Consider the following 26,860-nt stretch of genomic DNA (forward strand, 5'->3'; position numbering starts at 1 on the left):
TTCCATGCCGATGCCCTTCAAGACTGAAAATGAAGAAGGAAGATGCCAGAATAAACAGGTGGGTGGGCGAGTCGAAGGAGGATAGATAGATGGATGATAGACAGATAGATTCTCCATTGATCCTCAGTGCACAGATATACAAATACTGGAAGAGAAGCGAGAAGAATAAAAAATGTCACCTTAAAAATAAGATGTACAATATTTCCAAGTTCACATTGATAAGATGGTAGTGCACGAATTATTGTAATATCATACAGTAATGGTGCATATTCACACCGTCCAGGTAAGAAGTGATGGTAGCATTGAACAGCATTGCACAGGGTAAACAGAGCTAAGCGGAGCTCTAGTAAACAGAGATCGCTAACAGTAATGGGGGAGAGGGTGAAGTGTTATCTCCTCCCCAGCTATAGGTTGACTCATTACAGAGCGTATAGGCGATTGTAAGAATGACCTTATGTAGAGCTCTTCAGAGCAGCACAGTTTGTTCAGCCAAGATGGCATGCAGGGAGTGAGAAACTGTCCAGAATTGCCAGGATTTTCTGTAGGGTCTGTTCTTTTACCATCAGCCTCCATATGTCCAGTTTGACTCCTAAACAGAGCCAGTCTTTCTAAGGCAAACACGAGGAAATCTGCAGATCCTGGAAATTCAAGCAACACACACAAAATGCTGGTGGAATGCAGCAGATCAGGCAGCATCTATAGGGAGAAGCGCTGTCGACCTTTCGGGCTGAGACCCTTCGTCAAGACTAACTGAAAGGAAAGATACCAGTCTTTCTAATCAGCTTATTGAGCCTGTTGACACCACCCATGATTGATGCCATTTCCCCATCATGCCACTGCACAGAAGACTGTACTGGCAACAACAGACTGGCCTGTATACTCCAGGGGACCTCAGTCACCTCAGACTCTGGCCCTTCTTGTCCACAACCTCTGTGTTGGTGCTCTACTCAAGTCTGTCATCCAGGTGCACCATCTGGTACTTGTAGGCCCTCACTACGTCCACATCCTCACCATCAACAGTAACAAGGAGCAGTGCAGGCTTGGTTTTCCTGAAGTCCATCACCATTTCCCTTGTCTTCCTGATGTTGATCTGCTGATGATTTAGCTTGCACCATTCAGCAAAACTAGAGGATAGCTGGAGGAAAGAATCTGATTGGAGAGGAGAGTGGACCATAAGAGAAAGGGAAGGAGGACGGAACCACAGGGAAGTAATAGACAGGTGAGAAGAGGTAAGTGGCCATAGTAGGGAAAGGAAGAAGCCGGAGGCTTTACCTGAAAGAGAAACTAATATTCATGCCATCAGGTTGGAGGATACCCAAAAAGAATACAAGTTATTTCTCTCCACCCTGAGGGTGGCCTCATTGTGGCACAAGAAGCAGCCATGGACTGACATGTTGGAATGGGAATGGGAATTAAAATGTTTGGTGACTGGGAATTCCCGCTTTTGGCATAAACAGTAGAAGTGCTCGATGAAGTGGTCCCCCAATTTATGATGGGTCTTACCAATGTAGAGGACGCTGCATCGGGAACATTGCACACAATAGACGGCCACAGCAGATTCACAAGTGAAGTGTTACTTCACCTGGAAGGACTGTTTGGGTCCTGAGTGGAGTAATTGAGTAATTGAGGTGAAGGGGCAAGAGCAGCATGTTGGCTGCTTGCAGGGGTAAGTGCTGGAAGTGAGATTAGTGGGGAGGAATGCCTGTGGAAAGTGAGGGAGGGGTGAAGGCAAAGATGTACGTGGTGGAAGGATACCTTTGAAGATGATGGATGTTGTGGAGAATGATATGCTGGATGCGGAGGCTCATGGGTGATGGGTAAAAATAAGAGGAACTCTATCTCTGTTAAAGAAGCAGGAAGATGGGGTGAGCATGGATGTCCGAGAAATGGAATAAATGCAAGTGAGGGCAGCATCAATAATGGAGGAAGGGAACACTGTTCTTTGAGGAAGGAGGACATTGCTGATGTCCTGGAAAGGAAAACCTCATCCTGGGGATAGATCTGGTGCAGACAAAGGAACTGAGAAAAAGGAAAACAATTTCTTTGAACTTTGGTTCAGTGATCAGTGAATTTTGGGTATTATGTGAAGGTACTCCATCCAGCTTTTGTTACAAGTCTTTCACTTTTCCTTTTTTCAGGTTACCAGGTCATGGGTGTGAAACGGAATGATTATTTTATACAAAGCACCGGGGAATTAACACCATCTTATATCTCTGTGAGTCTGAACAAGTGAGGAATATATCTGGAAGCTTGTTTCTTTTCTTCATAGCCAAATTAGATACTTCTGATCATATATTATGTATATGCTAACCCCATACAGATAACCTGAGACCTTGTTGAGCAGCCATTTCAAAACAGGTGAAGAATCAGTTTGTTATCATCAGCATGTGTCGTGATGTTTCTTAACTTAGCAGCAGCAGTTCAATGCAATACGTAATATAGAAGAAGAAAATAATAATAGGAATAAATTAGTAAATCAATTTACAGTATAGGCATATTAAATAGATTAAAATCGTGCAAAAAACAGAAATAATTGTATTTTTAAAAAGTGAGGTTTTGTTCATGGGTTCAGTGGCCATTTAGGAAATGAATGGCAGAGGGGAAGAAGCTGTTCCTGAATTGCTGAGTGTGTGCCTTCATTCATCTGATCTGTCTCGCTTCTCTACATCACCTTGTCACCATCTGAAATTCTGCCAGCAATAGTTGTGTCATCAGCAAACTTACAAAATGGTGTTTGAACTATGCCTGGCCACACAGTCGTGGGTGTAGCGAGAGTAGAGTAGTGTGCTAAGTATTATCAGCAACTGTGCCTGGCCACACAGTTGTGGGTGTAGAGAAAGTAGAGCAGTGGGCTAAGCTTTGTCAGCTATGAGGAGATATCCATTGGGGTTATAGGAGGATATGACTTTTTAAAAAATTAACCATTTTCCTTGTAAAGGTATTTCTTCAATACTTAATATGCATCATTATGCAAAAGCATTTTAGAAAGTAATGCAAATAGTAGTCTCCATTTTGAGGAGTCCAACTATTTTTCCTACATCTGAGGAGAAAACACAAAGCTAAACTGACTGTATATTAGTAGCAAACAACAGAGCTGGTACACGGGCTTAGAAAAACAGAGGGCTATGGGCAACCCTAGGTAATTTCTAAAGTAAGTACACATTCAGTACAGCATTGTGGGCCAAAGGGCCTGTTTTGTGCTGTTGGTTTTCTATGTTTCTTTGGCAGAAGCCATGGCAGTTCAAAGGGAGGCTGTGCATGAGGATGATGGTGTTAATTCTGTTAGACATAAGTTCATCCTTTTATTAAGCAACCAGCTCTCAGAAAGAGAAAGCCTTAAAGATAAAGATTTAAAGATGAGCTTTATTGCCACACGTACATCAAAACAGTGACACGAATGATGAATTTTTGCATCAACAATCAGCATGGTCCACGGTCCATGTGCCCAATATAACATAATGTGCACACAATTTACTAATCCTAACCTGCATATCTTTCACATCTTTTTGGAATATGAAAGAAAACCTGAGCACTGGTAGGAAACCCATGTGGTCACAGGGAAAATGTACAAACTCCTTCCAGACAGCAGTGGGGAAATGAACCCTGACCCCACGGTTGGTACTGTAAATCCCTGTGCTAACTGCTATGGTCTTGTGCTACCCTTTGTGATCCCTTTGAGTTCCCTTAGTGGAGGAGTGGGTCAGGAACTTCCCCTAAAGTGCATCACAAGCACAGTCAGTAGAAGCTTTCTTACTTGAAAAATGAGAGTTGTATGGGATAATTTGAAGAGCTCATCCTTTATGTTCTCTTTGTTAATGTTAATTCTAAATTGTGGATTATCTCCCATGTAAAATTGAGTAGATGAAAGGTAATAGCTATTTAGCATAATTATTCATCAAACCAATTATCTTAGTTTATTGGGAAGGAGGAAGCATTTCCAGAATAGCAAAGCACAGAAGCATTTTAAATATTCCACATAGCTTGAGTTACTGCAAAACTATTCATGCTTCTGACTGAAATGGAAAAAGCAATCTTAGAAAGAAGGGACTGAAATATTACAGTCTCACTTCAGCTGTAACACGCAACAGCAAAAAGGCTTCAACATCTTGAGTGTTCATGCTAAAACTGATCCCTAACTGGTGCGTTATAATATGGAATTGAAGTTGTCAATAAAGTTTTTGAAGACAAAGAGATTGGCTTTATTTGTCACATGTACATTGGAACATACAATAAAATGCATCAAATCCGAGCAGTAAGGACTCTGCTAGGCAGGCTGCAAGTGTCGCCACACTTCTGGCGCCAATGTAGTATGCCCACAACGCACTAGTCCTAAATGTACGTCTTTTTGGAATGGGGGAGGAAACTGGAATATCAGGAGGAAACTCATATGGTCATGGGGAGAACATACAAACTCCTTAGAGACAGCAGTGGGAACTGAACTTTGACCTTACAGCTGGCACTGTAAAGTGCTGCACTAGCCATTCTGTATACTATCAGCTAACAAACTGTGTACAAACACCAATGGAAACTGAACCCCGATCTTACAACTGGTGTTGTAAACTATTGTGCTAACCGCTATGCCACCATAGTGCCCTTTGTTGCCAGAGACAGAACACAAAGTGACCTTTAGAAAGTTTCTAGTGGGGACACAGTTGGTTATCTGGACATCATATTTTAAATAAAATCATCATCTCTCTGTCGTGAGCAATATTTAACATGAACTTGGTAAACAGAACACAAAACATCTAGAGCAGGTACAAGCTGCCCCTCCGAGACTAGTGAAAGAGTAAATGTGATCACTGCGCAGACGAGTATGCAAAAATCTAAAGCTGACATCTGTTATATACTTGCCGTTCTTATTAAAGCCTGACTTCAAATGCAATTAGAGATCAAAAACTAGAAGTCACCTTTAACTGAGGCACGAGGCTCCAGGTGTAGATCCATTTCCCACCATTGCACATACCAGATGGAGAGGTTTGTATGCTGTGGTCTGATATGCAATGCCTTTATGCTTGGAGGAAGCACCTTCACCATTCATGAGCATTGAAAAGGATATTCAGGATATTTGTTCAAAAAAGCGCATGTAAAATTAAATTAAATAAGCAGTGCATAAAGAAAGTGAAAATACTGGAGTAGTATTCATGGTCTGGTTCATTATCCATTCAGAAATCTGATGGCAAGAGTAGAAGCTGTTCCTAAAATGCAAACGCTGAGTGTGTGTCTTCAAGCTCTGGCACCTAATAGTAGTAATAAGAAGAGAGCACGTCCCAGATGATGAGAGTACTTAATGGTCTCCAAACATTCAGTATTTCAACTATCATTCAGGTGTCAGAGGCTTGATTTAGATCTATGGTTAAATAGCCCAACTTCATGCACTTAGACATTCTACTATGACCAACACCCATCAATCCTAAAGTGCAAATGACTGAACACCAGCAAGGACCAGGTCACAGAATCCAGAATCAGAAGATTCAAAACATGTCTGGCAAACCTTTAAACAGAATTAAAATTCAGTTGACAACGTCTTAGACTAACATTGGCCTTACTTAATAAGAAAGCAGTCTTTTACTTGACCTTTCTCCTGCTCCAGACCATGAAGAATGATTTGAAAAGGGCTGTTGTATAATAAGTGCATCAGTAATTGCTACTTTGGTGCTTTTAAAGCATGTTAGAAAATCAAGAGAGAAATTTCAGTGTAACAGTATCAGCAAGCCTCAATTAAAAGTACACCAGAGCAGAAGGGTCACTGAGTGGTATCACTAATAGTTTTCAATGAGCAGCAGAAAAAGCTTCACATCTTCGAACTATGTTAGTCTTCAATATCTTCTGGGATGAGGAAAATCTCAGCTTCCTTTTTATCTGTGCGCCTCATGTGATTCATGAAGTGTAGCAGTCAGAATTCATGGAGTTTGCTTTGGAAATGATTGAATAGTATAAATCTGTTGATCATACCTGAACTGAGGTAGCAAAATGGAATTAAGCCCCAGCAGCAACCATAATCTAACAATGCTGGTGCAGGCTCGTGGGACTGAATGCACACTGCTGCTCCTATGTTCATACCTCATGGTGCTAACTTTTAGTGGATGAAACAGAACCCTTTCTGTGAGAATAACAAACACAAAATGCTGGAGGAGCTCAGCAGGCTGGGCACGATCTATGGAAAGGGATAAAGAGTCAATGTTTCAGGCTAATACTCTTAACTAAGACAGGACCTGCAGGTATCTGCATGATGGGAAGGGTGGCATGTAGAACTTGGAAGAAGAAACTTTGAGAGTATCAGTCAATCGAACGTATGTACCTGGAATCTTCAGTGGGTTTCAAAACGCAGCTGGAAGACAGATGGAACAAGATGGCAGTGGAATCAAGTTCCTAGGAAAAACATGTGGCTGTGGTAACAGGTCCAGGTGAGCACATGGTCAAAGAGTCGGAGAGCAGCAGGGATTACAGAGGGGGGAGCAGTGAGTGAGGGTCTCACTAAACTCCAATCGAAGAGAAGTTTTAAGTTTCTTCAGGGTAGACACACTTTGAAGAGAGCAGCCAATCATAAAAACAAGGGATTCGACAGATGCTGGAAATCCAGAGTAACTCACACAAAATACTGAATGAACTCAGCAGGTCAGGCAGCATCTATGGAAAGGAACAAAGCGATGACATTTTGGGCTGAGACCTTTTCTATTAGAGTTTTCTTTATAACATACTCAATGCAACTGCACAGAATTGCTGAAAGTTAAGGAAACACAATCTGTATATTGTCCAAGAAATGCTTTTGAGATCCCTTGTGGATTTCTTCTGGACACTGATTGACAGTGCCAATCATATAGAACATAGGACAGCACAGGCCCTTCAGCCCACAATGTGGTGCTGACCTTTTAATCTAACCCTTCTCTCCCACATAGCCCTCCATTTTTCTAACTTCCATATACCTATCTCAGAATTTCTTAAATGCCCGTAAAGTATACCAGCACTCCTGGGAGAGTGTTCCATGTACTCACCACTCTATGTGAAGAATTTAACTCTGACATCCCCCTATACGTTCCTCTAATCACCTTAAAATAAAGTCACTTTGTCTTAACACAATACTTAATTTAAATATTCATATATATATTAATATTCAACTTAAACATCGTAAACAGAGTTGAAAGCATGTAAGGCAGACTTACACGAGCACTTCCTAGACCATCAGACTGTCTGAAAATATTATATGATATAAATAACACAGAAAGCAAAAAATCTGCAGCTATTGAAAATCTGAAATGAAAATATAACACTCTGCTGGTCAGGAGACATCTGTGGAAAGAAGAACTGAGGCAATTCTTCAGTTCAAAGACCCTCCGTCTGAATTAAGGCTCAAGTTGTCATTGAGGCTTAAACTGCCAAACCTAGAAGGATTCCAATAGTTAAAGAAATGTCTATTCAGTCAAGGGCAATTTTAAGGAGTCATCAGTGAGCCAACTCTGCTGTCTGTCTACTACAGCATTACAGGCCGTAGACTCAGTTAGTTGCTTCTGTGACAAATAATATGCTGTCACCTTCATCTTGGGAGTTTATATTTGTGTTGACTGGCAAAGAAGGGGTAACTATAAAGGAAAGAATGACATCCAGTACTGATATCTCGATTTCCACTTGGTTATGTGTGAACAAGCCAATACGGTAATATTAGCAGATGGACTCCTCCTTCCTCTCTACTGTCTCTGTTCCACCTCTCTCCCTCTCAACCTTTCTGATTCCTTCCATCCTTTCTCTCCTTTTCCCATTCCTCTTTTCCTTAAGCCTCTCTCCATTTCTCTCCCTCTCTTGTAGAGTTGCAAGCCCCTGAAGTTCAATGCCAGTATTTGACACTTAGGTTAGATGTGAGCCTGGCCAGACAAGTACACACTAAACTAGATGCAACAAAACTGTTTCGTATGGGATTTATCGTGGGTGTTTTTTTGCATTGGGCTGGGTTTGTGAAAGGAGAGGGAGTTTTGAAATGGGGGTTCTTGTCTTGCCATGGAGGATTCATCTTTGGATAGGGGATGAGACCAGACCACTTGGAAGAAACCTGTAGCTCAGTGAGAACATGCAAACTCCACACAGACAGTATTCGTGGCCAGAGCTGAACACAATATTTGGAGATTGGCCTGAGCACAACAGAATACTTACAGTGATATGTATCTAATCCCTGTTTGTCTTGATAAAGATCCTGGAACTTGCCATCAAATGACACATTAGCAATACCTTTATCACAGGAACCAGAAGGGTAAAGGGAGCTGGGGAAAGCCATTGCTGTCATCTGATGCATGAACAAAGATCTTGGAAAGGTAATATCCTAGTTGTGGCATTATAGCTATGAAGTTTAGTGAAATGAAATCAAACTGTTGCAGATTGCACTTTCCTCTACTCTCTCTACGTTCTGGACTGTGTGGCTCGGTAGAGCTCAAGTACCATCTATAAATATATTGATAACACAACTGTTGTGCCAGAATCTCATACGGTAATGAGGAGACGTACAGCTATAAGACAGATCAGTTGCTTGAATGGTGTTGCAACAACAACTTTATATTCAGTGCTAGTAAAACCAGGAAACTGACTGTAAACTCCAGGAAGAGGAAGTCAGGAGACCATCTCTCACTGAGAGGTCAGTTGTGGGAAAGAATGAGTAGCTTCAAGCTCCTGAGCGCCACCATCTCAGAGGATCTATCTGAGGCCCAACATATTGATGCAGTCATAAAGAACACACATCAGCAGCTTTACTTCATTAGGTATGGGAGAAGATCACTAAACACTTCAGCAAATTTCTACAGATGTACCATGGAGGGCATCCTTACTAGGTGCATCACTGAGGCTCCAACGAACAGAATCAAAAAGAGCTACAGTGGGCGAAGACTCGGCCAATTCCATCTTGGGCACAATCCTTCCCATCGTCAAACAGATCTTTAATAGGTGATGCCTCAAGAAGGTGGCATCTATCATTAAGGACATGCCCTCTTCACATTACTGTGATCCAGGAAAAGGTAACAGACACTGAAGATGGACTTGCAATGATTTAGGAAGAGATTCATCCCCTCTGCCATCAGATTGTTGAAATATCTATGAACTATGAACACTACCTTGCTAATTTGCTCTATTTATTTATTTTTAATATACTTCTTATTGTAACTTAAGTTAATTTTTTAATGTTTTGCCTGTTCTGAACACATTTTACAATAATCAGTGATTCTGAATTTGATTCTATGTATTGATATTCTATTGATAATCAAAGATTAACAAACTATGGACAAGGATCAATAATTTGAAGTAAATTGTTCAGTCTCCAGTTAGAAATTGCAATATCCAAAAGCTCAGCAAAAATAGAAGATTTAATTTATTCCAACTTGAGCTAGCAATTAACAACCAGAACTATTTAATTATTATTTGTCAGTGAAACAATTAGTGATTGAACTTTTATATTACCTTAATCGAGAACCTCAGGAACTTTTTTTTAGCAATGTAGGCTTTGATTCATCATTCACATTTCATAATTGTTACACCTATTTCAGTGTGTTAGTTTCAATGAAGCGCCTTTGACATGACATCATTATGGCAATGAGGAAAACCTAACAGCTATGCACAGCAAGATCCCTGACACAAACATAGCACTGATTATTGTGGATTATTTAGGAATGACAGAATTATGTGAATTGCAGGCATAAATAAAAATGAGAACAATGACGTATTCACAGTTTAAATTTTACTGATACATTAAAATCAATTATTGGGTGTCGAACATTCTTATTTTTAAACCTTTCTGGTTAAGACTTTAAATTAATGTTCATGCTGAACAACCCCATTTGAAACTTGTATGATTAGATCAGGAAAAGCATTAAGTGGCCATTTCCTGTATTAACATACTGTTAAAGACATAACCTTGCTACTCAGTAGCCAGTCACTTAATATTCTGCTTTGTCACTTAATATTCTAGCTGTTTGTGTATCTGGGGAGCCACTCCTCAAAACTGGAACAAAAAAGGTATTATTTGGGTATGTTTTGTGCATCGAGCCCCTGAGATCTGCAACTGTATTTGAATATTCAAAGGGATTCTGTAATTTGATCCATGCTCATATGTAATTATGTAGACTTAATTGTCTACACTCAAAAGGTTAAATTAGTTAATCATAGTCAAAGAAAGGATCAGACTCAAAGACCATAAGATATAAGAGCAGAAATTAGGCCATTCAGCCCATTGAGTCTGCTCTGCTATTCCATCATGGTAGATTCATTATTCTTCTTAATCCCATTCTCCTGCCTTTTCTCTGTGACCTTGAATGATCTTACTAATCAAGAACCTATCAACCTCCACTTTAAATATATCCAATGACTTGGCTCCAAAGCTGCCTGTGGCAATGAATTCCAAAGATTCACCATCCTTAGTTTGCTAACTATATTTACTAACTAGACTAGGTAGTATATTTAAATATTTACTAATCGGTATTACCAATTATAATTAACAATTACAGTTAATTGTTTACTGCTATCTTTGTTTTTTTAAATAAGTATAAAACATTCCTGTACTATTGAGTAGCAGGAGAGGAAAAATAGATGCTCCAGCTGATCAGCTTGTGGTGAACAAAAATCTTTTATATCTGGCAGCTACAGTCTCCATTGATGCAACCACAATCACAGCAAGGACCTGGTTACTTGGAATTGATCTAAGAAAATTAACTGCTAACTCAAGAGCTGAAAATGCCACCCTTTGCTGTTGGAGACGCTGACTAAAATTTAGAAGAATATATCAGAGATTTGACACCCAAAAAAAACTTTAAATACAATTATAAGCTTTCCTTGAAATCCAGATTCTCCAACAAAAATGTTCTTATGCCCCCCAATAAACGTATCACCAAGGCGTGCAAAATTGATTAACAGGTTCCAGTGCATTCACTGCCCTTTTTAGATCATCAGTCCAGAATTTCCATGAATTAAAATTCTCAGTTTCACTGTTAATGCTTCGGTAAAACATGCAATTAGGATGATCAATCATTTCTCATAATTTCATTAAGAGAATGATTTCAATCATTTGAACACAAGTGAAGTTTGGATAGTAGCAGGAGGGAGAGCTATGGTCTCAGTGCAGGTCGATAAGAGTAGGCACTTTAAATGGATTTGCCATAGACTAGATGGCCTGTAAGGCCTGTTTCTATGCTGTACTTTTCTATGACTCTATGACTCTAATTAATGACATCATGAGTGGGTGCTTCAATTCCCATTCATCTTCAGAAAGTGAACTGATTCTGGAAGTATGCAATGAGCTTGACATGTAGGGCCGTGAATAGCTGAATTGTGGGATAAGGGTAGAGGACTCCCTTTTACAATTACAATCACCAATTACAAGACAACATCACCTGACTGTGCAGGTGATGCCTCCCTCTCAAATGCACTGAATAAATTCTATGCCCGGTTTGAGGCAGAAAATGACGTGGCAGCGAGGAAGTCCACCCCTCCTACGAATGACCAGGTGCTGTGTCTCTCTGTGGCTGACTTGAGAAGAACCCTGTGCAGGGTCAACCCACGGAAGGCTGCTGGACCAGACAATGTCCCTGGTACAGGGCTCAGAGGATGTGCAGACCAGCTAGCAGATGTTCTCACTGACATCTTCAACATCTCCCTGAGCAGCGCCACCATTCCAACGTGCTTCAAGGCAGCCACCATCGTCCCCGTGCCAAAGTCTTCCGTGTCCTGCCTAAATGACTACCATCCTGTTGCACTTACATCTATTATCATGAAGTGTTTCGAGAGGCTCATCATGAGGCATATCAAGACCCTGCTCTCCCTCTCACTGGACCCTCTGCAGTTTGTGTACTGTCCCAACCGCTCAACAGATGATGCCATTGCCACCACCCTCCACCTGGCCCTGACCCACCTGGATAAAAAAGACACATATGTTTGAATGCTGTTCATAGACTTCAGTTCAGCATTCAACATAATCATCCCTCAGAAACTGATTGGAAAACTGAGCCTATTGGGCCTGAACACCTCCCTCTGCAACTGGATCCTAGACTTCCTGACTGGGAGACCTCAGTCAGTCCGGATCGGGAGCAGCATCTCCAACACCATCACACTGAGCACAGGGGCTCCCTAGGGCTGTGTGCTCAATCCACTGCTGTTCACTCTGCTGACCCACGACTGTGCTGCTACACACAGCTCGAACCACATCATCAAGTTCGCCGATGACACGACCGTGGTGGGTCTCATCAGCAAGAACGACGAGTCAGCTTACAGAGAGGAGGTGCAGCGGCTAATGGACTGGTGCAGAGCCAACAACATGTCTCTTAATGTGAACGAAAAAAAAGAGATGGTTGTTGACTTCAGGAGGGCATGGAGCGAACACTCCCCGCTGAACATCAACGGCTCCTCGGTAGAGATCGTAAAGAGCACCAAATTTCTTGGTGTTCACCTGGCAGAGAATCTCACCTGGTCCCTCAACACCAGCTCCATAGCAAAGAAAGCCCAGCAGCGTCTCTACTTTTTGTGAAGGCTGAGGAAAGTCCATCTCCCACCCCCCCACCTCATCACATTCTACAGGGGTTGTACTGAGAGAATCCTGAGCAGCTGCATCACTGCCTGGTTCAGAAATTGCACCATCTCGGATTGCAAGACCCTGTAGCGGATAGTGAGGTCAGCTGAGAAGATCATCGGGGTCTCTCTTCCTGCCATCATGGACATTTACACTACACGCTGCATCTGCAAATGACAATAAAAGTTGACTTGACTTGACTTGACTTTTACTCAATGCACAGGATGGCTTCCTCTGTCTCATAAATGTTCAATGAATCTACATGGTAGAAAAGACAAAGTGCATGATTTCTATAAGGAATATAATGAATTAACATGTGTTAATGTATACAGGTACAAGTAGTACACTTATACTATAAGAGTATAGATCTCTATTTTTGCAATAATTACAGACTCCAATGTTTGCTTTTTGGAAAACAAAATGAATTTCTCCATCTGCAACTGACCCAACATGACATGAGGAACTGCTGTGTGCTATTCTTACAGAAGCGTGGCTCCAGGACAACATCCCATGTATTAACAATATTCAGACCATGCTATTCAGGGGCTGAAGTTAATTTTAATTTGTGACTATTGTATTATAAGTATATGTGCTGTGTGTGACTATCCTGTATGTACTGTGTTTTGCACCTTGGCCCCAGAGGAACAATGTTTTGTTTAGCTGTGTACGTGTGCATGGTCGAATGACAATAAACATGAGATTGAATTGAGTCTTGTTACACAGGAATAGCTTATTTAACTACCATGTCCACATCAACTATCATACAGCCACCGAAATTAAATTAATTTCTCAACACTTGGTCCATAACCTCTCATGTTCTGGTAATTGAATGCTCATCTACACAATTCTGATGAATTTGGAAATTTTATTCTGAAAGCCTGAAAGAAAATGAATCTCAAAGTAAGATATGATGACATATACATCTTTTGATGATAAATTTTCTTGGAACTTTGATGCAATTTAACAACCTAATTTCAACATTACCTTAATGGCAATATAAATGGCTCTGGAGAACCCCTTGCTGAATACAGTTTGGTTTCAAGATGGGAATGGTGTACACTACAATATCTAGATATGGAAATATAGCAAGAAAGAAGATTATAATCAAGAGAGCTTGGGGAATATTGAAAAGCAGGAAGAGGAAGCAATAGTGAGGAAGGTTTATAATTGGCAACATTATAATGCATAGCCGCTATTATACCATTGAAAATTACTTGTTAAATTCTTCTTTAGCCACTTTACTTGCTCATAAGAACATAAGACAAAGGAGTGGAATTAGGCCACTCGGCCCATTGAGCCTTCTCTGCCATTTCATCAGGACTGATTCATTTTCCTCTCAGCTCCATTGCCCTGCCTTTTCTCTGTAACCTTTCATGCTCAGACTAATCAAGAACCTATCAACCTCTGCCTTAAATAATCCCAATGACCTGGCCTCTACTGCCACCATTGTCAATGAATTCCACAGATTCACCACTCTCTGGGTAAAGAAATTCTTCCTCTTGTACCCTCTATACCTAATAAAATATCCACTGAGTGTATCTTCATGGTCTACTGCTGCTGTAGGCCATCCACTTTAAAGTTCAATGTGCTGTGCATTCAGAGATGCTCTTCTGCACACCACTGCTGTAAAACGTGGTTATTTGAGTTACCTTCCTGTCAGCTTGAACCAGTCTGGCCATTCTCCTCTGACCTCTGTCATTGACAAGGCACTTTCACCCACAAAATACCACTCACTGGGTGATGCACTATCAATAACTCTTGGAGACAGGAGGTGAATGATCGGCTTTTATTAGCTGCAAGAGACCATGATTAGCAGCAAGAGCCCACCACACAGCATCCTGGAGACTGAGGGAGGAGCCGTGCTTCCAATTGCCTTTATACAGGGGTTTGTGGGAGGAGCCACAGGAGCAGTCAGCAGAGGGGCGTGTCCAGAGAGGTATATGTAGTTCACCACACTGGGTGATTGTTGTTTTTTGCACTGGTCTTTGTAAACTCTAGAGCAGGGTTTCCATGGACCTCTCGGTTAATGGTAAGGCTCCATAGCAGAGAAAAGGTTGTGAACCCCTGCTCTAGAACCTGTTGTGCATGAAAATCCCAGAGATCAGCAGTTTCTGAGAAGCTCAAACCACTCCATCTAGCACCAATAATCATTCCGCAATCAATGCCACATTTCTTCCCCATTCTGTTGTTTGCTCTGAACAACAATTGAACCTCCTGACTATGTCTACATGTTGTTATGCATTGAGTTTCTGCCATGTAATTCGCCAATTATATGTTTGCATTGATGAGCAGGTGTACAGGTATGCCCAATAAAGCTGTTACCGGTTGTTTTTACACATCAAACCACATACTTGTTGTTTGATATGTAGAGATCCCAAGATAAATTTCAGAGGAAGCTGGGAAGTCACTATTGCATTTGATTAACATGAAATGAAGTGATGTTATTCTTCAGGCGTGCTTTCCCAACTTTTGTAATGGACATTTTGTGAATTTAATCAGTACTATAGTGTGAAACCTTTATAATGAGAATTCTTTTCATGAAGTCAGTTGCTTGTCCACAAAACGTCAAGATGATTATCTCATACATTGCTAGACTGCAGACAACAGGGAGAAGCATAGTCGAATACAGAGGAAAAAGTGTGCAGGAAGAAAGGAAATGTAGTAAAATAAAGGAATAATAAAAAAGGAGAGAGCAAAAACACAAAAAGACATGGATGAATCAGAGCACTGAATGGTTATGAGCCCTTTAAAACACCATGCACTGCAGCAATTTCCCATTTCCAAATAGACAATAGACAATAGACAATAGGTGCAGAAGTAGACCATTTGGCCCCTCGAGTCTGCACCGCCATTCTGAGATCATGGCTGATCATTCACTATCAATACCCAGTCCCTGCCTTGTCCCCATATCCCTTGATTCCCCTATCCATCAGATATCTATCTAGCTCCTTCTTGAAAGCATCCAGAGAATTGGCCTCCACCGTCTTCCGAGGTAGTGCATTCCACACCTCCACTACGCTCTGGGAGAAGAAGCTCTTCCTCAACTCTGTTTTAAATAACTGACCTCTTATTCTCAATCCATGCCCTCTGGTACTGGACTCTCCCAACATTTGGAACATATTTCCTGCCTCAATCCTATCAAATCCTTTAATTATCTTAAATGTTTCAATCAGATCCCCTCTCAATCTCCTCAATTCCAGCGTGTACAAGCCCAATCTCTCCAATCTCTCTGCGTAAGACAGCCCTGCCATCCCAGGAATCAACCTAGTGAATCTACGCTGCACTTCCTCAACTGCCAGAATGTCCTTCCTTAAACCTGGAGACCAAAACTGTACACAATATTCCAGGTGTGGTCTCACCAGGGCCCTGTACAAATGCAAAAGGACATCCTTGCTCTTGTATTCAATTCCCCTTGTAACAAAGGCCAACATTCCATTTGCCCTCTTCACTGCTTGTTGCACTTGCTCATTCACCTTCATTGACTGGTGAACTAGGACTCCTAGGTCTCTTTGCATTTCTCCCTTACCTAACGCTACACTGTTCAGACAATACTCTGCCCTCTTGTTCCAGCTTCCAAAGTGGATAACTTCACATTTATTCACATTGAATGACATCTGCCAAGTATCTGCCCATTCACCCAGCCTATCCAAGTCTCCCTGTATTCTCCTAACGTCCTCTTCGCATGTCACACTGCCACCCAGTTTAGTATCGTCAGCAAACTTGCTGATATAGTTTTCAATGCCCTCATCTAAATCATTGACATAAATCGTAAAGAGCTGTGGTCCCAATACAGAGCCCTGTGGTACCCCACTAGTCACCTCCAGCCAGTCTGAGAAACACCCATTCACTGCTACCCTTTGCTTTCTATCTGCCAACCAGTTTTCTATCCATGTTGAAACCCTGCCCCCAATGCCATGAGCTCTGATTTTACTCACCAATCTCCTATGTGGCACCTTATCGAATGCCTTCTGAAAATCTAGGTATACAACATCCACTGGCTTACCCTCGTCTAAGATCCTTGTTACACCCTCAAAAAACTCCAACAGATTAGTCAAGCTCACGATGCTTTCAATACAACACCTGTAGAATGTGATGAGGATGGGGCTGGGAGATGAACTTTCCTCAGCCTTTGTAAAAAGTAGAGATGCAATCTGCCAATACTGAGCTATGCACACACCAGCAACACAAGAGAGAGAGAGAGGAGAAGGAGAAAGAGTATGTAGGAAGATGCAGGGATATCCACACTCACTCAAGAGGTTCGAGATTAATCTCGAAATCTTCTCTAAAGCTCTGTAAGTCTTTCCATACCACATATTTATTTGATTCTGTCCTGAAGGCCACAATGCAATTTGTCTCTTCTACAATCTGTAGGCAGTGGGTTCCAGATTTTAACCACAAATTGCATAAGAATTTCTCTCTCAGTTCCAATCCCTTTATTTTATACCTTGACCTCCTGTCAAGAAGAGAGAAAGAGTTAAGAAGTAAAAAAGAAGGGAGGTAAGGAAATAAAGGGAGAGAGTAAGCAAGAAATTATTAATTATGAGTGACAATATTATGCCAAATATAATTATTTTTAATATTCTTCCCATTTCTATTATATACGTCAGTCCAGGACCTGGAGGGGATGTAGATATAAGCAGTGGTACGCAGTTTACCCTCAGATACCTTGTGAGACCATGGATGCCTTTTTTGCTGCTCTAATCTGAGTAAATTTTCACTCCTGGAGAACTTAAACAGAATAGTAATGATAGCTGTTTCCTGACAGGCTTTTATAGTGGCCTGTGGTGTCTCAAAGGGTATTCCACCTGAAATGCATTTCACTGACCATGATTTGTCATGTCCTCTTGAGTGAGTGTGGATATCCCTGCATCTTCCTACATACTCTTTCTCCTTCTCCTCTCTCTCTCTTGTGTTGCTGGTGTGTGCATAGCTCAGTATTGGCAGATTGCATCTCTACTTTTTACAAAGGCTGAGGAAAGTTCATCTCCCAGCCCCATCCTCAGCACATTCTACAGGGGTTGTATTGAGAGCATCCTGAGCAGCTGCATCACTGCCTGGTTGGGAAATTGCACCATCTCGGATTGCAAGACCCTGCAGCGGATAGTGAGGTCAGCTGAGAAGATCATCGGGGTCTCTCTTCCCGCCATCAGGGACATTTACACTACACGCTGCATCTGCAAAGGAAACAGCATTATGAAGGACCCCATGCACCCCTCATACAATCCCTTCTCCCTCCTGCCATCTGGGAAAAGGCTCCAAAGCATTCCGGCTCTCACAACCAGACTATGTAGCAGTTTCTTCCCCCAAGCTTTCAGACTCCTCAATACCCAAAGTCTGGACTGACACCTTGCCCTACTGTCCTGTATATTATTTATTGTAATGCCTGCACTGTTTTTGTGTACCTTATGCAGTCCAGTGTAGGTCTGTAGTCTAGTGCAGCTTTCTCTGTTTTTTGTTATTACGTAGTTCAGTCTAGTTTTTGTACTGTGTCATGTGAACCATGGTCCTGAAAAATGTTGTCTCATTTTTACTATGCACTGCACCATCAGTTATGGTCGAAATGACAATAAAAGTTGACTTGACTTGACTTGATGTTCAACATTGGGGAAGTCCCATCATGAATTACACTGATCCTGAGAGAATCCATCAGAAAAAGTGAGATCAACCAGTGGCTATACATTTTAATTCCACTTCTCGTTCCCATTCCGACATGTCTGTCCAGGCCCTCCTCTGCTATCGTGATGAGGCCATGCTCAGGTTGGAAGAACAACACCTTATATTCCATCTGGGAAGCCTTCAATCTGGTGACGAACACTGAACTTCTGTTAAATCCCACCCCCCCCCCCACCTGCACCACACCCCATTCCCATTTCCCTCTCTCACCTTATCTCCTTACCTATCACCTCCCTTAAGGGCTCCTCCCCCTTTTCTATCTTACATGGCCTTCTGTCCTCTCCTATCAGATTCCTTCTTCCCAAGTTCTGTACCTCTTTCACAAATCAACTTCTCAGTTTCTTACTTCACCTTCCCCCCCGCCCCCCCCCCAAACTCCTGGTTCACCTCTTACCTTGTGGTTCTTCCTCCCCTCACCCCACTTTCTTACTTTGACTCCACATCTTTTTTTCCAGTCCTGATGAAGGGTCTCAGCTCAAAATTTCAACTGTACGATTTTCCATAGATGCTGCCTGGCCAGCTGAGTTCCTCCAGAATTTCATGTGTGCTGAATACACTGATCCTGTTTCAATTCAGTAAAGCACCATTAGCACCTCTCAGGCCAAAGATACAAAAACCTGAAAACCAGGCTCAAGGACAACTTCTATCCTACTGTTATCAGACTCTTGAATGGACCTCTTGTACGATAAGATGGACCCTTGGGCTTACAGTCTCCCTCAGTTTATCATTTACCTGCACAGCACTTTATTCTGCATTGTTATTGTTTTACCCTTTTCTTGCTCAATGCAATGTGTAATGATTTGATCTGTAAAAAACAATATGCCAACAAGAATTCCACTATGCCTTGGCATATGTGTCAATAATAAACTAATACCAATACCACTTTTTTTGACCAATTTCCCAATGTTTTGCCAGGGATACAACTGCACCTTAGTACCACAGGTAGGGTCATTTTAAACCACCAAAAAAATAAACGCTGACCAATTCTATATTGACTAGAATATAATTTGTATAAAACCCTGAAAACAAATTGAATACTTTATTGTTTCCATTAATGGATGTGTCATTTTGCAGCAGTGCTTAATTGGAGACACTATCTCATGAAAGAAATGCAAAACTTTTGATTTGTTTAACTCTTTTGTGAATAATTTTCCCAAAAACTGGAGAAAACACAAGAATGGAAGTTTAATGTGACCCAACATCTTCCCTTCTCTAAAATTATTCACATTGATTCTTAGGCATTGCATGGTCCCCAAGTTATAGCAAGGGGTGCACCAATTATTCAGGCTGTATCCAAACCATATCTGTGCTATGCGTAATTTTAAAGTCTGCAGTTAGCACGGTGAGAACCAGCAATAACGTAACAAGTAAAATACACTCAGTGGCCACTTTATTAGCTGTCTCCTGTCTCATAAAGTGGCCACTGAGTGTATGTGCATGGTCTTCTGTTGCTCTAGCTCGTCCAACTCAAGGTTTGATGTGTCATGTGTTCAGAGACTGATTTGACTGATTGACATTCTCCTGTCAGGCTTGAACCCATCTGGCCATTCTCCTCTGACGTCTCTCATTAACAAGGTGTTTCTGCCCACAGGATTGCTGCTCACTGTACGTTTTTAGTTTCTTTTTTCATATTCTCTGTGAAGTCTAGAGACTGTTGTCCATCAAAATTACTGGAGATCAGCAGTTTCTCAGATACTCAAATCACCCTCTCTGGTACCAACAATCATTCTACAGTCAAAGTCACTCAGATCACATTTCTTCCACATTCTGATGTTTGATCTGAACAACAATTGAACCTCTTAATCATGTCTGCATACTTCTATGCATTGAGTTGTTGCTACATGATTGGCTAATTAAACATTTGCATTAATGAGCAGGTGCACCAGTGTACCTCATAAAGTGGCTACTGAGAGTTTATTGTTATTTCTTCATCTAAATCCAGAAATTCCAATCGCAACAACACCATAAGAAGTTTATTGGTTTAAGAGGGTAGCTTGCCACCATCTTCTCAAGAGGTATGAGAGATATGGTACCTAATAAAGTGACCAGTGGCTATATATATATAATAGTACAGAAAACTCAAACAAGTGTATACAGTCAGCTACACATGAATACCCCATTAGCATTTGCATTTTGTTGTACTGTGAGGTATAAATAAGTGTTGTACATTATTGCTCCAGATGTTACAAGTAGGTAAAAATGCACTGATTATAACTTCATGTTTGAACAGAAGGTGGAGTGAACAACAGTTAGTGTTGCTTAAGCACAGTTCAGGAACCAAGGTGGGTTCTTGAACTTTGATACTCTGTGAGGAATCTGCAGGTCCTCCCTGTGATCCTTTATGTCCTGTGTGCTCTGTGTTCCTCACATATTCCAGTGTGTTTGCTGTTAACTTAAATTATCCCTCATGCATATGGTTGTAGGTGAATCAGTGTTAGAAAGAATAGGTCCCATGGAAATAAGAGATAAACTGCTCAAGAGCTGACATGAACTTAAAGTGTGGAATGACCTCTTCCATGCAATAATGGAAGATGAAGCAGTGTTAAATAAGAACGTCACTGGAACAGCCACATCAAGGTGAACAGTGCTGGCAACTGTCTGGTCCAATTTCCATATTTATGAAGCTTCCATTGGCATTGTTTACTATTAAAGAGTAGTCTTATTTGTCACATGTACATCGAAGCTTACAGTGAAATGCATCTTTTAAGTCAACGACCAACACAGTCCAAAGGTGTGCTGGGACAGTCCACAAGTGTCACTAAGCTTCCGGCGCCAACATAACTTGCCCAGAACTTACTAACCCTAATCCATTTGTCTTTGGAATGTGGGAGGAAAACCATAGCACTGGGAGAAAACCCACGCACAGGAAGAATGTACAAACTCATTATAGACAGAGTCAGGAATTGAACCTAGATCAGTGCTTGCTGGTGCTGTGAATCATTGAGGTAATTGCTTTGCCACTGTGCTGCCCTTATGGTAAAATATCGGCAAATGACTTCTTTGGTGAAATATGTCCACACAAAAAAAAAAGCAAGCAGTGAAGTTTAGTTCCAAGTATAATTCCAACTATGAAGTATCAGTGCTGACAGATAGTGTGAGCAACTCACATAAAACCAACTATTTGCTCCACAGTATCTCAACATAAACTTAGCCTGACATATTTTGAAATGTTCTGAAGCTGCTGTTGGTGCAAATGAAACTCAAAGAAATTGTTATCTTTAAATTTCCCTCACATTTGAAAGTTCAAAGTTCAATGTACATTTATTATCAAAGTCACCGTATAGAACCCTCAGATTCATTTTCTTGTGCGTATTCTCAATAAATCCAAGAACCATAATAGAATTAATGAAATTCTACACTAACAGGATTGACAACAAATGTGCAAAAGACAACAAACTATACAAATAATAAAAGAAATATATATATCAAAATATAGTTGATGAGTTGGAAATATTTCTCATAGACTAATGTATACAGGAGGTCACAAAAGTTCTTTAGCTTTCTGTGCCTTACATTTCACTTGTAATATTTGATTTGACAACTATTGTAGGCCAATTCAAAGGTGGTGATGAATCAGCACATTGGAGGAAGTTGAAAATCTGGCCTTGTGGTGCCATAACAACAACCTCTTACTCAATGTCCTCCCGACCAAGCAGCTAATTATGGACTTCATGAGGAGGAAGCCAGAGATTCATGAACCAGTCTTCATTGAAGGATCAGAGGTGAAGAGGGTAAGCAACTTTAAATTCCTCAATTTTATTATTTCTGAGGACCTGTCCAGGGTCCTGTATGTAAGTGCAATTACTAAGAAAGCATGGCAGTGTCTCTACTTCATTAGGAGATTACAAAGATTTGGCATGGCATCTAAAACTTTGGCAGACTTCAATAGATGTGTAGTGCAGAGCATATTCACTGTCTGCATCGTAGCCTGGTATGGAAACACCAATGGCCTTCAATGGAGAATCCCTCAAAAAGTAGTGGATACAGTGCAGTCCATCACAAGTAAAGCCCTCCCCACATCTACAAAAATCTCTGTCACAGAAAAGCAGCATCTATCATCAGGGACCCCCACCACCCAAGTTATGCTCTCTTCTTGCTGTTTCCTTCAGGAATAAGGTACAGGAGCCTCAGGACTCGCACTGCCATATTCAGGATAAGTTATTACCTCAGAACCATCAGGCTCTTTAACTAAAGAGGATAACTTCATTCAACTTAGCTTGCCTCATCATTGAAATGTTCTCACAACCTATAGAGTCACTTTCAAGGACTCTTTATTTCTTGTTGTCGATATTCATTGCTTATTTATTTTCTTTCTGTTTGTATTTCCAAAGTTTGTCTTTTGCACACTGGTTGAACACCCAATCTGGTGCGATCTTTCACTGATTTTGTCATGGTTATTATTCTATTATGGATTTATTGAACATGCTTGCAAGAAAATAAATCACAGGGTTGTACATAGTGACATATATGTACTTTGATAATAAATTTCCTTTGATCTATTGAACTTACATGACAGAACAGTACATTATCAACATAAAGGTACCATTTTCACAGAAGTGCCCAGCAAAATGCAGAGGGCAGTCACACTGGAAGGATCCAGCACCATCGGGCAACCAGGTGTCGCGGCAGGTACCTCCGTTCTGGCACACGTCTTCTTGGCAGCTGGAGGTCTTCAAAGTTTGAACCATTGTGGCCATTACTGGAAGAAAAGACGTTGGCCGCTTAGGATGCAATGAAAAAGTGATGCTGTCACCAAATGTAGATCCTGGCGTTGCTCTGGAAACCAGGAAATCTGTATCAACCCTAGGAAAGCTGCAAAAAAAGCAGAATTATTAACAGCTGCAATACCAAACATGGCAAATTGTGTGAATGAAGTTTATTCAACCATTTTTTTTAAAAACATTCATAAAATTGACACACATAATGGTGGAAAACAAATGATCATCTCTTTCCACCTTTACTCTAAAAATTGCTATTTATAACATAAGCATCAAACCACATTGTTCGGCCAGTCTCCCTGTATCTGCTCTCTGAAATAGCTGCTAATTAACCTTACTCTAAAGCATACGCCTCCTTCTAGTGTTTATCCAATTACCTTTCCTGATTTACTTTTGAATCTATTTCCACGTGACATACTTAAAACAATTCATCACCTTTATCTTCCGTCTGCTCCATTTGCCAATTATCCGCGTTCTTGAGCTATCGATCTGCTTGTAAGTGGAAACACAATCTGGAAGGCTATGGATCATATGCAGGCAGAAGAGATTTAGCTGAACGTGCCATTGTGTCTGTTACAGGTTTTGTGGACCGAGGCCTGTTGTGGCCTGTTTCTGTTCTACACTGTTCTATATTGCATGGATCACTGGAGATGTGAAGCACCTGATTTACTAGCTGTGTCACAGTACCAGCCATAATGATTAAACAGAATGCAGATGGTGAAACTTGTTGGGTTACTTCTGAAGCTTTACACTGTCAGTTGACTTCCTATGCAGTAATCCCATGCTGAGTTACAACATAGCTTAATCCTCTCTTTTGACAAAGCGTTCTCCCTGCTAAATTGTCTTTTTTTAAATTGAAATGAAAACAGTGTGAGCTTGGGAAATGAATTAGCAGGCAAATTTATAAGCATCATGGGTGTAAAGATAGAAGAGCAGCAATAATTTTTCACGTGATGAGGTTTTCAGACTCAGTGGTCATGGCACGAGTGTATTTTAAGCACAGTTAGCAGTTTTATTAACCTTAAGGGTCAAAACGTTTGAGGGTACATTCCCTTATCAGTACTTAAACTCAAAGCCTACACTGCAGTTTTGTCTTATCAGATGGTTGGACTTTGATTTTCCCTTTATTTGTGCTCCTAATTTGAACACTATTGGCAAACCTGCATTTATTGCCCATTGTTAATTGACCTATGAACGTTATAACAGGTCTTCTTCTAGCACTGCAGCCTATTGAGGAGTGAGAAGTTAATGAACAGAAAAATATATCCAGTAAACAAAATTTAGGACCACTAAGGGGTCTTTGTTTTTCAACGCATTGCATCTTTGTTTGTTAGCTCTCACTAGGATGCATTATTGATTGGAACAAGAACTGAAGAAGCACCAAATATTTACATTTATTGTGAATGAAGTTCATAATCACCAATCAGATTTATCTTTTTTCAGGTATCAGAGATCAGGAAAAAACTATCTGTGATACTTTTTCGGGTAATAGAGAGTCATAGAGAAGTACAGCATGGAAACAGGCCCCTTAGCCCATCTAGTCCATGCCAAAACCATTGAGCTGCACTCGGCCCATTGCCCTCCATACCACCACCATCCATGTACCTTCTCAAAATTCTCTTTAATGTTGCAATTGAGCTTGCATGCACCACTTGCGATGGCGACTTGTTCCACAGTCTCATGACCCTCTGAGTGAAGAAGTTTCCCTTCACATTCCCCTTAAACTTTTCACTTTCACCTTTAACACATGACCCCTGGTTGCAGTCCCACCCAACCTCAGTGGGAAAAGTCCACTTGCATTTACTCTGTTTATACCCCACATAACTTTATATACCTCTATCAAATCTCCTCTCAATATTCTACATTCTAAAGAATACTGCCCTAACCTATTCAATCTTTCCTTATAACTCAGTTCCTCCAGAACTGGCAGCATTCTTGTGAATTTTCTCTGTACTCTTTCAATCTTGTTTACACCTTTCCTGTAGGTAGGAGACCAATACTACTCTATACTCCAAATTATACTCCAACGTTTTGGACAACTTAAACGTAACATCCCATCTCCTGTACTCAATACACTGATTTACGAAGGTCAATGTGCCAAAAGCTTTCTTTATGACCCTATATACCTGTGATGCCACGTTCAGTGAATTATGGACCTGTATTTCCTGATCCCTTTGTTCTATCGCACTCATCAGTGCCCTACCATTCACTGTGTAAGACCCACCCTGGTTAATCCTACGGAAGTGCAAAACCTCACACCTGTCTGCATTAAATTCCATCTGACATCTTAAGCCCATTTTCCAACTGATGCAGATCCCTCTGCAAGCCATGGTAGACTTCCTAACTGTTCACTACATCCCCAATCTTGACGTCAGCTGCAAATCTGCAGCATTAGTTATCACATTATCATCCAGATCATTGATACAGATGACAAACAACAAAAGACCCACTACCGATCCCTGCAGCACGCCACTAGTTGCAGACCTCCAGTCGGAGGCCAACCCTCTAATACCATTTGCTGGCCTCTCTCACAAAGCCAATGTCTAATCCAATTTACTACCTCATCCTAAATGCTGAATGACTAAACCTTCTTGATCAACTTTCCATGCAAGACCTCAAATGCCTAACTAAAGTTCATGTAGACAACATCCACTGGCATACTTTCACCCACTTTCCTGGTAATTTCCTTTAAAAACTCTATAAGATTAGTTAGACATGACCTACCACACACAAAGCTATCCTTAATCAGTCCATAACTATCCAAATAATTATATATCTGGTCCCTTAGAACACCTTTCAATAACTTTCACACAACTGATGTCAGAGTCACTGACCTATAAAATTTGCTGGTTTATGTTTACAGCCTTTTTTCAAAAGGCAGAACAACATTGGCTATCCTCCAATCCTCTGGTACCTCTCTGTAGCTGTGGATGATTTAAATAATTCTGCTTGGGATCTGGCAATTTCTGCACTTGCTCCCTGTGGGGTCTGAGGGAGCATTTTTTCAGACCCTGGGGATTTATCCATCCTGATTTGCCTCATAGTAGCAAACACCTCCTCCTGTGTAATCTGTACAGGGTCTATCAAGTTGAAGCCGCTTTGCCTCACTTCTATAGACTCTTGTCCATCTCCTGAGTAAATACAGATGCAAAGAATTCATTTAAGATCTCCCCCAATGGTTTTGGCTCCACATATGGATTATCATTCTTGTCCTCCAAAGGACCAATTTTGTCCCTTACAATGTCTAATCCCCGAGTCCTTAGGATGCTCAAATCAGCTGCGCAGGTTGACTCTGTGGTTAAGAAGGTATACGGTGTATTGGCCTTCATTAATGGTGGAATTGAACTTAGGAACCAAGAGGTAATGTTGCAGCTATATAGGACCCTGGTCAGACCCCACTTGGAGTACTGCTCTCAGTTCTGGTCACCTCACTACAGGAAGGATGTGGAAGCCATAGAAAGAGTGCAGAGGAGATTCACAAGGATGTTGCCTGGATTGGGAAGCATGCCTGATGAAAACATGTTGAGTAAACTCGGCCATTTCTCCTTGGAGCAACGGAGGATAAGAAGTGACCTGATAGAGGTGTATAAGCTGATGAGAGGCATTGATCGTGTGGATAGTCAGAGGCTTTTTCACAGGGCTGAAATGGTTGCCACAAGAGGACATAGGTTTAAGGTGCTGGGGAGTAGGTACAGAGGAGATGTCAGGGTAAGTTTTTTACACAGAGAGTGGTGTGTGTGTGGAATGGGCTGCTGGCAACAGTGGTGGAGGTGGATATGATAGGGTCTTTTAAGAGACTTTTGGAGAGGTACATGGAGCTTAGAAAAATAGAGGGCTATGGGTAAGCCAAGTAATTTCTAAGGTAGGGACATGTTCGACACAACTTTGTGGGCTGAAGGGCCTGTATTGTTCTGTAGGTTTTCTATGTGTCTATGTTTCT

General features: G+C 41.1%; 1 protein-coding gene across 1 annotated transcript in view; it reads right to left on the reverse strand.

Annotated features, from left to right (window-relative positions):
- The window catches only part of LOC132401336 (protein eyes shut homolog), a 1,222,700-nt gene that overhangs the window by 88,254 nt on the left and 1,107,586 nt on the right, over positions 1-26,860 (reverse strand). Inside the window, exon 31 of the mRNA XM_059983465.1 lies at positions 22,746-23,014. Within this exon, the coding sequence (XP_059839448.1) occupies positions 22,746-23,014 (269 nt within the window). The remainder of the gene's footprint in view (positions 1-22,745; positions 23,015-26,860) is intronic.

This window comes from Hypanus sabinus, chromosome 10 (genome assembly GCF_030144855.1).
Source record: "Hypanus sabinus isolate sHypSab1 chromosome 10, sHypSab1.hap1, whole genome shotgun sequence".
Lineage (NCBI taxonomy): Eukaryota > Metazoa > Chordata > Chondrichthyes > Myliobatiformes > Dasyatidae > Hypanus > Hypanus sabinus.